Source organism: Haliotis rufescens, unplaced genomic scaffold (genome assembly GCF_023055435.1).
Source record: "Haliotis rufescens isolate VD_foot unplaced genomic scaffold, xgHalRufe1.0.p SCAF_3, whole genome shotgun sequence".
Taxonomy (NCBI): Eukaryota; Metazoa; Mollusca; class Gastropoda; order Lepetellida; family Haliotidae; genus Haliotis; species Haliotis rufescens.
Genome location: NW_025964001.1, coordinates 21,448,459 through 21,462,454, shown reverse-complemented (window position 1 = coordinate 21,462,454; position 13,996 = coordinate 21,448,459). Strand labels below are relative to the sequence as shown.

Sequence of the window (13,996 nt, the reverse complement as noted above, 5' to 3'; positions counted from 1 at the left end):
TCGCGTTAAATGGAAACGCTAGCGTTGAAACATCAACTATGCAAGTCGGGACAGGGCTGAACGCCTTCTATACAAATATGTGGTCACGTGAGTTGTCAAGCGCGCTCAATTCAAACTGGGCTGACGGGTACGGTCTGTCTATTCAAGGCAGCACGCTATACATTTAGCCCTATTCATAACCTTTTACTTTTGTTTTCTTACGAATTTTTTTTCTGCCTTATAAACACACACACCTTTCATTCCCCCTCACCTGTGACGCGCTGTTGATGCATGAGTCATCCTATCCGATCACGTGACTTGGATCAACCAATCACCTTCGCATCCGCCTGGATCAACCGGATCAACCAAAATGGCCTTCTGCGGACCCGTTCTATACTACTCACATATGCTCTTTATGACAGTGTACGTACTTGCATTCTTTGCGCCGTGTTAAGTTATCTTGTTCCGTTGTATGGGGAATTTTGTCCCTTTATCTAATCGGGCTAGCGGCGGAAACGAGCGAACAGAAAGTGGTTGTTGGTTTAACTTCTTTTTTTCAAATGAATGAATGAATTTAATTATTGAACTTTTCAAAAACGCTATTTACATGTTAATGCACTTTTCACGGCACATTCCAGACCAGTAGACATACACAAGTGTTCACTAAAGCATAAATAAAGTTTATATAATTCTATCAACGGTTCATGATGAGAATGTTAATATTCTATAAAGGAAAACATGAATAATTTTTATGACAACTGTTCAGAATGAGAATAGACCAACCATGCCAACGGACTTCTAGAATGATACTAATTATGTAGATTACCCAGTGGGGCATTATATCTGAATACAATATAGAATCAATAATTCATTTAATGATATCACAAATACGATTTTAGATACCAGTTAATCCAGGGAATCTATATATCGTTGTATTATTTCCCTGATTAAACCGATGTATTTATAAATATAATTAGTGATAAAAAAAACGAATTATAGTTAGATATCTCAAATTCGAAATATATTATTGATATCACAAATTCGATTTTAGATTTCAGTTAAATCAGGGAATCTATATATCTTCGTATTGTCTCCCAGATTAATAGATTTATACGTACATTTTCCTATGCTTCAGTTCTAAATCATTCAAAACATCCTTACAACTAAAAAGAACTTCCTATAAAAATCCGATATGTTGATTGCAGTCGTTCATTTTGCAATATTGTGCAAAACAGTTATACACGTTTAATGTGAATTAGACGTGTGAAGATCCGGGGTAGAATAGGTCTTCAACAACCCATTCTTGTCGCAAAAGGCGACTTTGCTTGTCGTAAGAGGCGACTAACGGGATCGGGTTGTCAAACACGCTGACTTGATTGATGCACGTCATCGTATCATAATTGCGTGGATCGATGCTCATGATGTCAGTCACTGGATTGTTTGGCCCAGACTCGATTATTTACATACCGCCGTCATAAAGCTGGGATATTGCTCAAACAAAGTAAAGGAATTTTTGTAACAGACCGACAGATTGACTTGGAAATACATCATCAGGACTGCAACAGTTTACCGTTGATAAAGTCATGTTATGTCTAAATTCAGTGTTTCAGGGTAGGAACTGAGTTCAGTGTTTCATGGTAGGGAATGAATTCAGTGATTCTGGTTTGGGGCTGAAGTCAGTGTTTCAGGAACGGTTCTGCATCACCACTCACAAATACTGGTTGAACAATTTTAGACATTCAGAATACACCATCAAGGTGACTGCATTAACTGGGAAGGCCCGCATGCTCATAACTAGAGCACCTTTGAAAAAAATCTTCCCTCCGCCTGCTTTATAACTCTTCATGGCGCAATCCCACAATCCTCTGTACAACTTCCTCTCTGGGTCTGACTGTAGCCGGCTCTTGAAAACATCAAAAGGTAGGATACAAAGCCAACTGACGATGCCGCTAATTCCTCCGGAGAAGAAGTTGATGACCTGAGATGGAACTGTGGGCATCACACTGGTCGTTGTGTGGGTTAGGACTTCATAAGTAGTCATGTAAATACCACTGGCTGGGATATCTCTCAAGGCCTGTGTGCTTAGTCCCCTGTACAAGCCTTGTATCCCCCGCGTACGGATTATGTCCTTAGCTGCTGCAAGGGGGCCATTATGGAATCTTTTTTGTGTATCTGAAAATTAAACGGAGACTTTAAATATATTCACACCCCTTCCCAAACTCGGAAAAATCAGAACTGTTACATTCACGATATGAGCAAGTGAAGCATTTGGAGCATCACATCTGATGCATTTTGAGGAAATTAGGAGCAAAGTCAAAGAGCAAAGGTAAAATAATTGTAAAAAATCATAACAATACAAAAATTCGCAATAAATGGAATATATGCTACTAGCGACACATGTACCAAAGTTCATTACATTTGAATAAGATGGACCGCCTCCGTGGTCTAGTGGTAGAGCGTCCGCCCGGAGAGCGGAAGGTCCGGGGTTCGATCCCCGGCCACGTCATACCAAAAGACGTCTAAAGATGGTACTTGTTGTTACCCTGTCTTGCGCTCGGAATTAAGGGGCTAAAACAAGGGGGGACACGGGTGGCCCAGTCGTCTAAGGCGCCGCGATTCGCTGTGCAGAGTTGCGTCCCTTGGACACGCCAGAAACCTATGATTGTGGGTTCGAATCCCGGTTCGCCCCGATTATGTTTCTAGGTTTGTCAGCACCATACCCGTGCTCGTGGGTTTCAACGAAGTGGTAAACGTCTGAGACCTGCATCACTTCGGGCTTTCCTCCCACATTAAGCTGACACGCCGCGATATAACTGGAATAATGTTAAAAGCGGCGTTAAACCCAACTCACTCCCTCACTCACTCACTAAAACAAGGACTGGTCGGCTCGGAGTCAGTATACTGTGTCTGAGTGGGGTATTCATGTTAAACTGCGGCATGGTTTCTCAGTGAGCTAGCACTATAAATCGGCATCAGTCCGGACTAGTACAAGCAGCCACACAAACACACACACGTACATGCACGTCGCTATATAAGTGCAATAATCTTGGTCGCGACGTTAAACCCCATTTCACCTCACCTGAATAAAATGACTGAGTAATGGCCATACGAAGTTTCAGCTTGTACGGTCCAAGTGGAAAGGTCAAATCAAGATCCAAATTTGAAATATAGCACAAAGAGAGAAACACATCCGTTCTGCCCCACTATTAACGATAAACAAGAAAGGGTCCTACATAGGTGTAATAATTATGATAAATATTGGTAACTTATTCGAACCTCTTGAACAAATTCAGAAGTAATCTTTGGCATGAACAAGTATGGGGTGTTTCAGCTTTATTGGTCAAATGATTTCTGCGGAGATGATATTTACAATGCCAGAAAATGCATCTTGGGAAGATTTAGGAGCATGGCCCAAGTGCAAAGGTCAATAACGTAAAACAATCTCCACTTTTAACTACACATGTATCACATTGTACTACATTTTGAAAACAAATGGTCGCAAATTGGCCATAAAAAACAAAACAAACAAAATCTGATCAATATCAGATCTTAGTTCTCGCTATCGCTAAACAAAGATCTGGGGACATCCCATTACGGTTCACGTCAGAACGACCTTTCGCAAACTGACTGACTGAAACGACTAACAAGAAGTCGATATCAGCCAATTAGAAAGCAGCTTTCTCGAGCTCTACGGCACTCGTTTCAACCTGGCGACTTCAATTTCAGACTATGCTTGAAAAATATGTTGACACATTAAAGCAAGTGTTTTCTGTATCTATGTTCTCCATTAAAATGTTGAAACTGAACAAACGAACATTCCGGAATGTCTCATATATTGTTGCGATTTTATGGCAGTGCTTCCCACGTACTGTGCAACGCCTCCTCCGTTGAAATGTTTATCCCACGGAAGCGAGAGATAGACGATGATTTTGACGGAATCAGTCGTACGGGCCGTAACTGTCGTTCGGGGTACCCCGGCATGGGCGGATACAGCTTTTTTTAAAAGGGAGGGTGGTAATTTATACAGAAATAAAGATTTTCGAAATAAAAAGGGGGGGGGGGGGGGGGGGGTGCGCTTTGGGGTGTCAACATGCCCTGACATAAGCTCACTTTTATACTTTCAAAATGTTTTCGGAATATATCGAATACATATCGAACAATGGTGTGTGTGTGTGTGTGTGTGTGTGTGTGTGTGTGAAAATGCAATTTTCCATTCAATAACATATAAACAAATGTACCATTCAGATTTGAAATACTTTCCACTTTTATCTTTTTAGAGTGGGCAATTGATTAAAATACCTCCTCCTAAATATCCCTACCTAGCTTGCCTCCCTGTGCATGGATTATCTGAGACTGTAGTACGACCTTCAGCGAATCGACCGGGCATGACAAAGGTAGTTGAGAGACCCCTCCAATACACCCTGCAGCGAAGATTGTCGAATAGTAGGTGGTGCTGCGCTGTGAAGAGTCCCCCTGGTGACCAAGAAGAGAGAGAGCTGTCCCATACACCCCAAAGAAGATGGAAGTGAGGCCTACACTGGACAGCAAGGGCCATGACAAGCCGCGGAAGAAACCCTTTGACTGAAACGAAGTTTCGTCATTTCTTATAAAAGTTTAAGTGAGTCTAGTTTTATGCCACGTGTAACAATAAATCATTCAATATGAAGGCACAAAACACAACAAAGGGATCCACACATTGTATCCGTGTGGGGAATCAAACACCTTTACCTCGAGGCTGCTTGTACTCTCTTTAAACAAGGAATGCAAACAGTAAATGATGTTTGAATACTGACATAATTCTACAGCTCAGTTCATAAATGTAACAAAAACGTTTGTACAAGCTGATATAACACCAGTTATTTTACCAAAGTGACAGAGTAGTATTTCTGGCACAAACTGACATCTTTATTTTGATATGTGTCATGCTGTAGGCTGTTCTTATTACCAATGTTTGTGTGTGGACACTCCTGACACAGTCAAGGATGCTCTTGTAGCGTTCCCCGCCTCCCTGAATCTGCAGCAGTACCTACAGACAGAGAGTATAATACAACAATGGGCAGTACCTGCAGACATATAGCATAATACAACAATGTTCAGCACCTACAGACATAGAGCATAATACAACAATGGGCAGTACCTGCAGACATAGAGCATTATACCACAATGGGCAGCACCTACAGACATATAGCATAATACAACAATGGTCAGCACCTACAGTCATAGAGCATAATACAACAATGGGCAGCACCTACAGACATATAGCATAATACAACAATGGTCAGCACCTACAGACATATAGCATAATACAACAATGGTCAGAACCTACAGACATAAAGCATAATACAACAATGGTCAGCACCTACAGACATATAGCATAATACAACAATGGTCAGCACCTACAGACATAGAGCATAATACAACAATGGTCAGCACCTACAGACATAGAGCATAATACAACAATGGTCAGCACCTACAGACATAGAGCATAATGCAACAATGGGCAGCACCTACAGACATAGAGCATAATACAACACTGGGCAGCACCTACAGACAGAGAGCATAATACAACAATGATCAGCACCTACAGACAGAGAGCATAATACAACAATGGTCAGCACCTACAGACATAGAGCATAATACAACAATGGGCAGTACCTACAGACATATAGCATAATACCACAATGGTCAGCACCTACAGACATAGAACATAATACAACAATGGGCAGCACCTACAGACATAGAGCATAATACAACAATGGGCAGTACCTACAGACATATAGCATAATACCACAATGGTCAGCACCTACAGACATAGAACATAATACCACAATGGGCAGCACCTACAGACATAGAGCATAATACAACAATGGACAGTACCTACAGACATATAGCATAATACCACAATGGTCAGCACCTACAGACATAGAACATATTACAACAATGGGCAGCACCTACAGACATAGAGCATGATACAACAATGGGCAGCACCTACAGACATAGAGCATAATACAACAATGGGCAGCACCTACAGACATATAGCATAATACCACAATGGGCAGCACCTACAGACATAGAACATAATACAACAATGGGCAGCACCTACAGACAGAGAGCATAATACAACAATGGGCAGCACCTACAGACATAGAACATAATACAACAATGGGCAGCACCTACAGACATAGAACATAATACAACAATGTGGAGTACCTACAGACAGAGCATAATACAACAATGGGCAGCACCTACAGACATAGAGCATAATACAACAATGGGCAGCACCTACAGACATAGAACATAATACAACAATGGGCAGCACCTACAGACATAGAGCATAATACAACAATGGGCAGCACCTACAGACATAGAACATAATACAACAATGGGCTGCACCTACAGACATAGAGCATAATACAACAATTGGCAGCACCTACAGACATAGAACATAATACAACAATGTGGAGTACCTACAGACATAGAGCATAATACAACAATGGGCAGCACCTACAGACATAGAACATAATACAACAATGTGGAGTACCTACAGACATAGAGCATAATACAACAATTGGCAGCACCTACAGACATAGAACATAATACAACAATGTGGAGTACCTACAGACAGAGCATAATACAACAATGGGCAGCACCTACAGACATAGAGCACAATACAACAATGGGCAGCACCTACAGACAGAGCACAATACAACAATGGGCAGCACCTACAGACATAGAACATAATACAACAATGGGCAGCACCTACAGACATAGAACATAATACAACAATGTGGAGTACCTACAGACATAGAACATAATACAACAATGTGCAGTACCTACAGACATAGAGCATAATACAACAATGGGCAGCACCTACAGACATAGAGCATAATACAACAATGGACAGCACCTACAGTCAAAGAACACAATACAACAATGGGCAGCACCTACAGACATAGAGCATGATACAACAATGGGCAGCACCTACAGACATAGAGCATAATACAACAATGGGCAGCACCTACAGACATAGTGCATAATACAACAATGGACAGCACCTACAGTCAAAGAACACAATACAACAATGGGCAGAACCTACAGACATAGAGCATGATACAACAATGGGCAGCACCTACAGACATAGAGCATAATACAACAATGGGCAGCACCTACAGACATAGAGCATGATACAACAATGGGCAGCACCTACAGGCAAAGAACACAATACAACAATGGGCAGCACCTACAGACAAAGAGCATAATACAACAATGGGCCGCACTTGCAGTCATCCACTAACTGGGTCTTTTAGTTCAGGTAAAGAAGGAATCTAACAAATAGGTAATTAACTTGTAGCTCAAAGAAAATTCTTGGATATATAGTTGAAGTGTACTCCATTTCTCTGCTGTTAGAATATTACCTTAACTGTGTCGAAGGGATGACCAACTACCATTCCAGCACCACCTGGGAACAAAATGCAAACAGATCACAATAATGTGCACAGAGATTCTTGTTACGTTTCTTTCCATGCAGTAGAAACTCCATGTCAGAGTATTTGCGACTGACGTACGCGATAATTCCTCGTGCATGTGAATCAAACCTTATGACAGTAACGGTTTGTTTAATAGAAAAGAAAACAAAAAAAAGAAATATGCCTCCTTCCCCACATATGTTAAAGATTTGGAAGAAAGTCTAATAGTTTGTTTATTGCGACCTTACCCAATGAAAATATACCGTTAGTGGAGGGTTACTAGTGTGTATGCAATTGACTAGAAGGACAATTCCACGTCTGTGTAGACACCCAAACACGGTATTGGTACAGAACTCAGCAACCATTCCTTCTTGAGTCCTTAGGGGAACACTTATAGATGCAACTTTTTTATCATAATGATCATCCTTGATATATGTGTACATTAATACATGCTAGATACTTACACATATGCCGGGAATAAATATACTAACATATACTCAACTATATAGGATCATAAGTAATTTAGGATTCAAAATGATGATCATCGAATCCTAGCACGACCAAGGGACAAAACCTCCTCAGGCACATTGTACCCTTAAGCAACCAGTGCTGTTGGTAGAGATCAATGATTATCGTACCTGCAACTGCTCCTGCTGTATAGTCATGGAGGACTGTCCGGTCCTTGACCCCGGAGTTCCCCTCCAGCCACTGGTCATCTGCTAACTGACAGTCTGCCATTAGATCATCCAGGACAGTGTATCATCCTCAGAATGTCCTGCAGGAAATGTCAAAGATGAAGGGTCATTGCCATTAGATCATCCAGGACAGTGTATCATCCTCAGAATGTCCTGCAGGAAATGTCAAAGATGAAGGGTCATTGCCATTAGATCATCCAGGACAGTGTATCATCCTCAGAATGTCCTGCAGGAAATGTCAAAGATGAGGGGTCATGAATTCTGTGGAATGATCAATACAGGTGAAAGAGAGTCTGTTGTCTGTTTCCAGTGTATAGTTCTAGACATTGATTGTAACTTGGTTACACTTGACACATTGTCTGCACTCTCTGATCCCGAGTCCCTCACCTCCCCTGTGTTTTTCAGGACACTAACTGGGATGACGTAACATGACGACACATCAACCGACTCGGGTTTCGGGGAAGAATTTAGGTCCCCAGCAACCTTGGCTTGTCGCAAGGGGTGACTACCAATAAAGGACTGGGTGGTCATGCTCGGTGACACCGTTGATTACACGTCATCGAATCTCAATTGCGTGGACGGATGCTCAAAAAGTAATTCAGTGGTGTTTCTGATGCACTTGTTCCCTACCATTAGTTACACATGTCATTTGTCACACTCTCCGACCCACATGGATACAGTGATCAGTCAAGGCAACACCTCGTACTATAATGGGAGAGTGAGTGAGTTTGGTTTAACGCCTCATTTAACAGTTTTCCAGTTATATCACGGCGTGTCAGCTTAATGTGGGAGGAAAGCCCGAAGTGATGCAGGTCTCAGACATTTACCACTTCGGTGAAACCCACGAGCACGGGTATGGTGCTGACAAACCTAGAAACATAATCGGGGCGAACCGGGATTCGAACCCACAATCATAGAGTTCTGGCGTGCCCAAGGGACGCAACTCTGCACAGCGAATCGCGGCGCCTTAGACGACTTGGCCACCCGTGCCCCCTTTTCCTGTGGAAGTCAGGGTGGTTCACCATAACAAACCAAAGAAAGACCAGTTCCAGCAAATCCAGAAAACTGTATTTGCAAAAGTTGCAGTAAAAGGTATTTTCCACGTGAAGAGATATAGTGACCTTGTGAAGAAACATTTATACACGTGATCATGCTGCCCTAATGGGCACTATTCAATCTTATTGCCCTATTTCATATGTTATAACCAAGACCTAGATTTTAAGAATATTCGTTTAGACATACCCATAACTCACTTCATGTGTGTGGCCATACTATATTCCTTGTCATGCCCAAACCGAAAGAAAGGCCCATCGTGGAGTCACGTACCGTAAAAGCTGTAAAAGCAGTGTCAACTAAGTATAGGTTAGGCCACGAGGACCCAGTGTCTGATCGTTGAAATGGTTGATTAAACCACGAGGCGCGCAGTGGTCTAACATACTTAAATCATGTCCAACACTTATGGCACCTAAAATGCTTATAAAAACATTGTTTTATTAAAGGTATTTTGAAAGATATTCAGGAACTCTATGCTCAACTTAGGGAACACTGTGTGAGTTGGCCCTGTGTGAAGCACGTGAAATGTGTTCCCCGAGCCTTTTGCACGTGCACCTCCCACTTTGACGATTTGGGTTATGAAATGCATGTCCCGGGGCAAGTATACCATTCATTTTGGACCAACTCGAGCACATTTATCAATCAACTAAATATTACTTTCCCATGCTGATGGGCCTATTATGAGCAAATATAGCCCTGATCAATATAATAGTAATTTCTTTTCTATCTGTTCATTTCGTTGAGCGAAAAGCTACAAAATCACAAGTACTGTACAAAAACTAGAATGCATAGAGTAACATACTGTATAAAAATGCTTAAAACACATTTCGCCGTTCATAAGGGGATAAGCAATTGGTACTGATGTAAGTAAATATTTAGTTGTTAATTCCATACCCTTTCTCACATGTCGCCGTGGCAGAAGACTACATTCGTTGGCCTTCAGTGCGGACTTCGCGGGTTCGAATCCCGCTGGCGACAAGCGTGTTTCATGAAATAGTTCTGTCATCAAGACAAATTATAGGGGGGAAAAGAAGTTCCGTCATTGCCAAGTGGTGTTTAACTAACAATTCAGTTTGTTAGACCACGGTGAAAGACAAAGGAGCCATGGTTTAGGTTTCTGTTAAATACTGGTTTTCCACATGCGGCTTATCCTGTGATAATTTTTGCCTCGTCGAGCCGGGCTTGCGGATGATGATAATATGGATTACGGTATAAACTAAATTACCTTACTGAGCACAAAAATTAAATCGGGAAAATTGAATAATAATAATTGAAACTTTAAAAAATGTACCTGTATAATATACGGTTAACTAAATATGAAAAGTATGTTTTAAAGTTAATTACTTCTTCTAAAACACGTGTGCACGCATTTGTAAGCTGCCAAAGAAATTAGCGTTTCAAATTTTCAGTGTCTATCGGACGGGACATGAGTTTCTCCCTTTGAGTGAGTGAGTGAGTGAGTTGGGTTTAACGCCGCTTTTAACATTCCCCCTTTGACCTTAACATATGAGATGATAGTGTTGTGACACCCTTTGTAGGTCACCGGAACGTCGTCTGTCCGTCGTTAACTTTTAATTTGTAAACATGTCCTCCGAAACCAGGCATAGGCCTAAAGGTGAAACTTTGCATGGGAGATCACAGCAATGGTCTTTCTGTGATGGCTGCGTTTCTGGAAACACCACGGCAAGTAATTAGAACGTTCATTTATAGGAAATACGTTCGTTCAAGTTAACCTCTTTTTCCTTTTCACTCTCAACTCATCTAGTCCCATATGAAGCATTTGGTCCGACCGGATTCAGGCGACCAATGTCGTAGATTAATCATGTAATATGTAATTACAGAGAATACGATATTATCTACAAATGCATTGCTTATTAATGTAAAATGGGATCATAGTCAACCAAACACGTCCCTATACAAACGCTCGACATATATATATATATATATATATATATATATATTTATATATATGGCGACCAACGTCGTAGATTAATCATGTAATATGTAATTACAGAGAATACGATATTATCTACAAATGCATTGCTTATTAATGTAAAATGGGATCATAGTCAACCAAACACGTCCCTATACAAACGCTCGACATACATACATACATACATACATATATATATATATCCACTAGCCTATATCAAACCCCAGTGGATACAAGACTTTGATAAAAAGGCTAGTGCACGCTTCTTCCTGAGGCAGGAACGTCCACTAGCCTTTTTAACAAAGTCTTGTATCAACTTGGCTTTGATATAGGCTAGTGGACACGCTTGCCTCTGGAAGATGATATATATCTGTCATGAAGTGGGTGTTTGGTACGTCTTAACTTTACCGTTAATACCAGTAGGCATGTAATCAAGGCGAGGAGATGATTAATTCTTACCCAAAATAATCACAAAACTCGCAGTCGCACAATCGTAGGTGGACACCAAAGTATAAGAGCGGATGTAAATGCTACGATAGTATTAATACCCTCTTGGTAACAGCTGTATGCCAGATGAATGGTATATTTCACATGTCATTACCATAACAACTGACCTGAACTAAACCGTATTAAACGCTAACAGTATGCATTGAGGTCGATATATGGTATTTTTCATAAACTCACATTGGTTAAAGCGTTGCTCGATTTCTCACATGGGTACAGCCTCTGGTTCCACCATCTTCATACTGTTAGGATATTGCTAACCATCTGCGGCGTAAAACATCATCCCATCGACCACCTACAGCCTGTTTTGGGGTAGGTAGTGTTTGTCTTTCACATACAGTGAACTACTGTTATAGCGAACTCAACGGGGCCAATAATTCTAGTTCGTTATATAACCGTATACAATTCGTTTTCAGCATTTCGACATCAGTTGGACAGATATCAGACATCTTGGATCAGGTCACGTGACCACACCATGTTACTATACACATGTATATCATACATGTACAATCAATATAGGCAATTACCATTCCGTCAAAGCAATTAACATAATTTAACAGGCATGTTACACGAACTGTATGCTACATAATATTCGCGTCGTTATTTCACTTCCACCTCGGATAATTTTGATAATTTTGCTTATTCTCCACTATATGGAAAGTGACGCTCGAGTAATTGCAAAGAAGCAGGTTGTGTGGTTCAACACGTAGTAATGATAAACCTTAATTGGGTGTTAATCCAATATAAAAAAGACGACTGTCATACTGATGGGGCTCTTATTTATGGTGATAGGGCCACGGTGTTTCAAATAATTCCAAGAATATATTTGGCGCCATGTGTTGTTCTTCGGGACTCATATGACAAAGTATCAGTTTACCACTTTGGGGAAACCAATGAGCATGGGCATGGTGCTGATAAGCTAAGAATCGTGATCACAAGATTCTTACCTGCTTAAGGGACGCAGCAACAAATGTGGCGTATATGATTTGTTTGTTTGTTTGTTTATAATTTAACGCTGCACAATATTCCAGCTATATGACGGCGATCTGTAAAAAAATCGAGTCTGGACCACACCTTAGCGATTGACATCATGAGCATCGATCCACGCAATTGGAATATAATGACATGCATCAACCAAGTCAGCGAGCCTGACCACCCGATCCCGTAAGTCGCCTCTTACGACAAGCATTGTCGCTTTTTACGGCAAGCATGGGTTGCTGAAGACCTATTCTACCCCGGATCTTTACAGGGTTTGCGTATAAGACCACAGGAGGTTCCAGGGAGTGCGTCCTGGGCCAAGACACTTCGTCACTTGGACATTGTGTGCACACACCCCTCTTTCAAAAGCATGGATCCGCCTCTGACGACTTGGCCATTTCTCCCTGAGCCAACAATATCATATCATTTTAAGTCAAGAGGAAAATTTTATTGAGGAGGTTATAATGCCTTGAAATGATTTAGAATATAGGTTTGTTTGTTTGGGGGTTGTTTTTTTTTTTGGGGGGGGGGGGGGGGGTTACAGGCAGGATAATATACTCAACAACAAAAGTTCCTGTGACACCAATATTTTAGTGTATTTTTCAAACAAGTAAAGTTTGGTTTTCAATATTGTAGTACATGTATGGAATCAAGTCACAAAAACGCAACTGCTACAGAAAAGCATGCATTCCATGCAAAAGTTGACTTTTATGCAAGCCCCGTGCATTTCACTACCCAAGAACGGGGATAAAAACATGTGCGTTAACGGGATTCCATATGCATTGTTTAGCATCGTGCTGACAACAACCACTCAGAAAAAAAAATTATGCTAATATTCAACATTAAGAAATGCCACGCCTGTCCGAAAATGAGCGTCCGCGAGCCATTGGTATGCTTGAAGCAGGATCGAGTTAACGTGATGTTGCAAGACAATTTAACGTCCACAGAAAAACCATTTGGTGTTTATGGTAACGTTGGCAACAGACGAATGCAGTCAGAGACCATCCTCGGAGTGGCAGGTCACGCGTAACCAATAATCGACAAGACAACTGGATTCGAACAACTCACCTACGAAATCCATTCCAACCATGCAGCAACAGTGACTGCAAGAAGCATCCCTGGCCTTCGAGGAATATCTTCACAAACCGTACGTCGTCGCCTCAGATATGCAGGGATTGTCGCGAGAAGACCCGCCAGACGTCCCATTTTGACAGGAAACCACCGTCAAGCACGTCTACAGTGGTGCAGACAGCGTCTACGCTGGACGGCCATGCAGTTCTATTCACTGACGAGTCTCGTTTTCACCTCAGCCACACAGCGATGGACGGATTCGAGTGTACCGACGTTGAGGTGAACGTAACGTCAATCAATGTGTCATGGAAGAAGAT

The 13,996-nt window shown here is 41.4% G+C and overlaps 1 protein-coding gene across 4 annotated transcripts; it reads right to left on the bottom strand.

Moving 5' to 3' along the window:
• Positions 1-391: 391 nt before the first annotated feature.
• LOC124146446 (solute carrier family 25 member 45-like) lies at positions 392-11,626 on the bottom strand. Of its 4 annotated transcripts, none has more exons than XM_048403947.1 (6): positions 11,586-11,626; positions 8,084-8,220; positions 7,395-7,438; positions 4,925-5,005; positions 4,299-4,560; positions 392-2,151 (listed from the first exon to the last, which is right to left on the bottom strand). In XM_048403947.1, the coding sequence occupies exons 2-6, from the start codon at positions 8,181-8,183 to the stop codon at positions 1,688-1,690; spliced, it is 951 nt and encodes a 316-aa protein (XP_048259904.1). In that variant the 5' UTR covers positions 8,184-8,220; positions 11,586-11,626; the 3' UTR covers positions 392-1,687. The 4 variants fall into 4 exon arrangements, with proteins under 4 accessions (XP_048259904.1, XP_048259905.1, XP_048259903.1 ...); XM_048403948.1 differs by lacking the exon at positions 11,586-11,626 and adding an exon at positions 10,088-10,163; XM_048403946.1 differs by lacking the exon at positions 11,586-11,626 and adding an exon at positions 9,394-9,493.
• Positions 11,627-13,996: the final 2,370 nt, after the last annotated feature.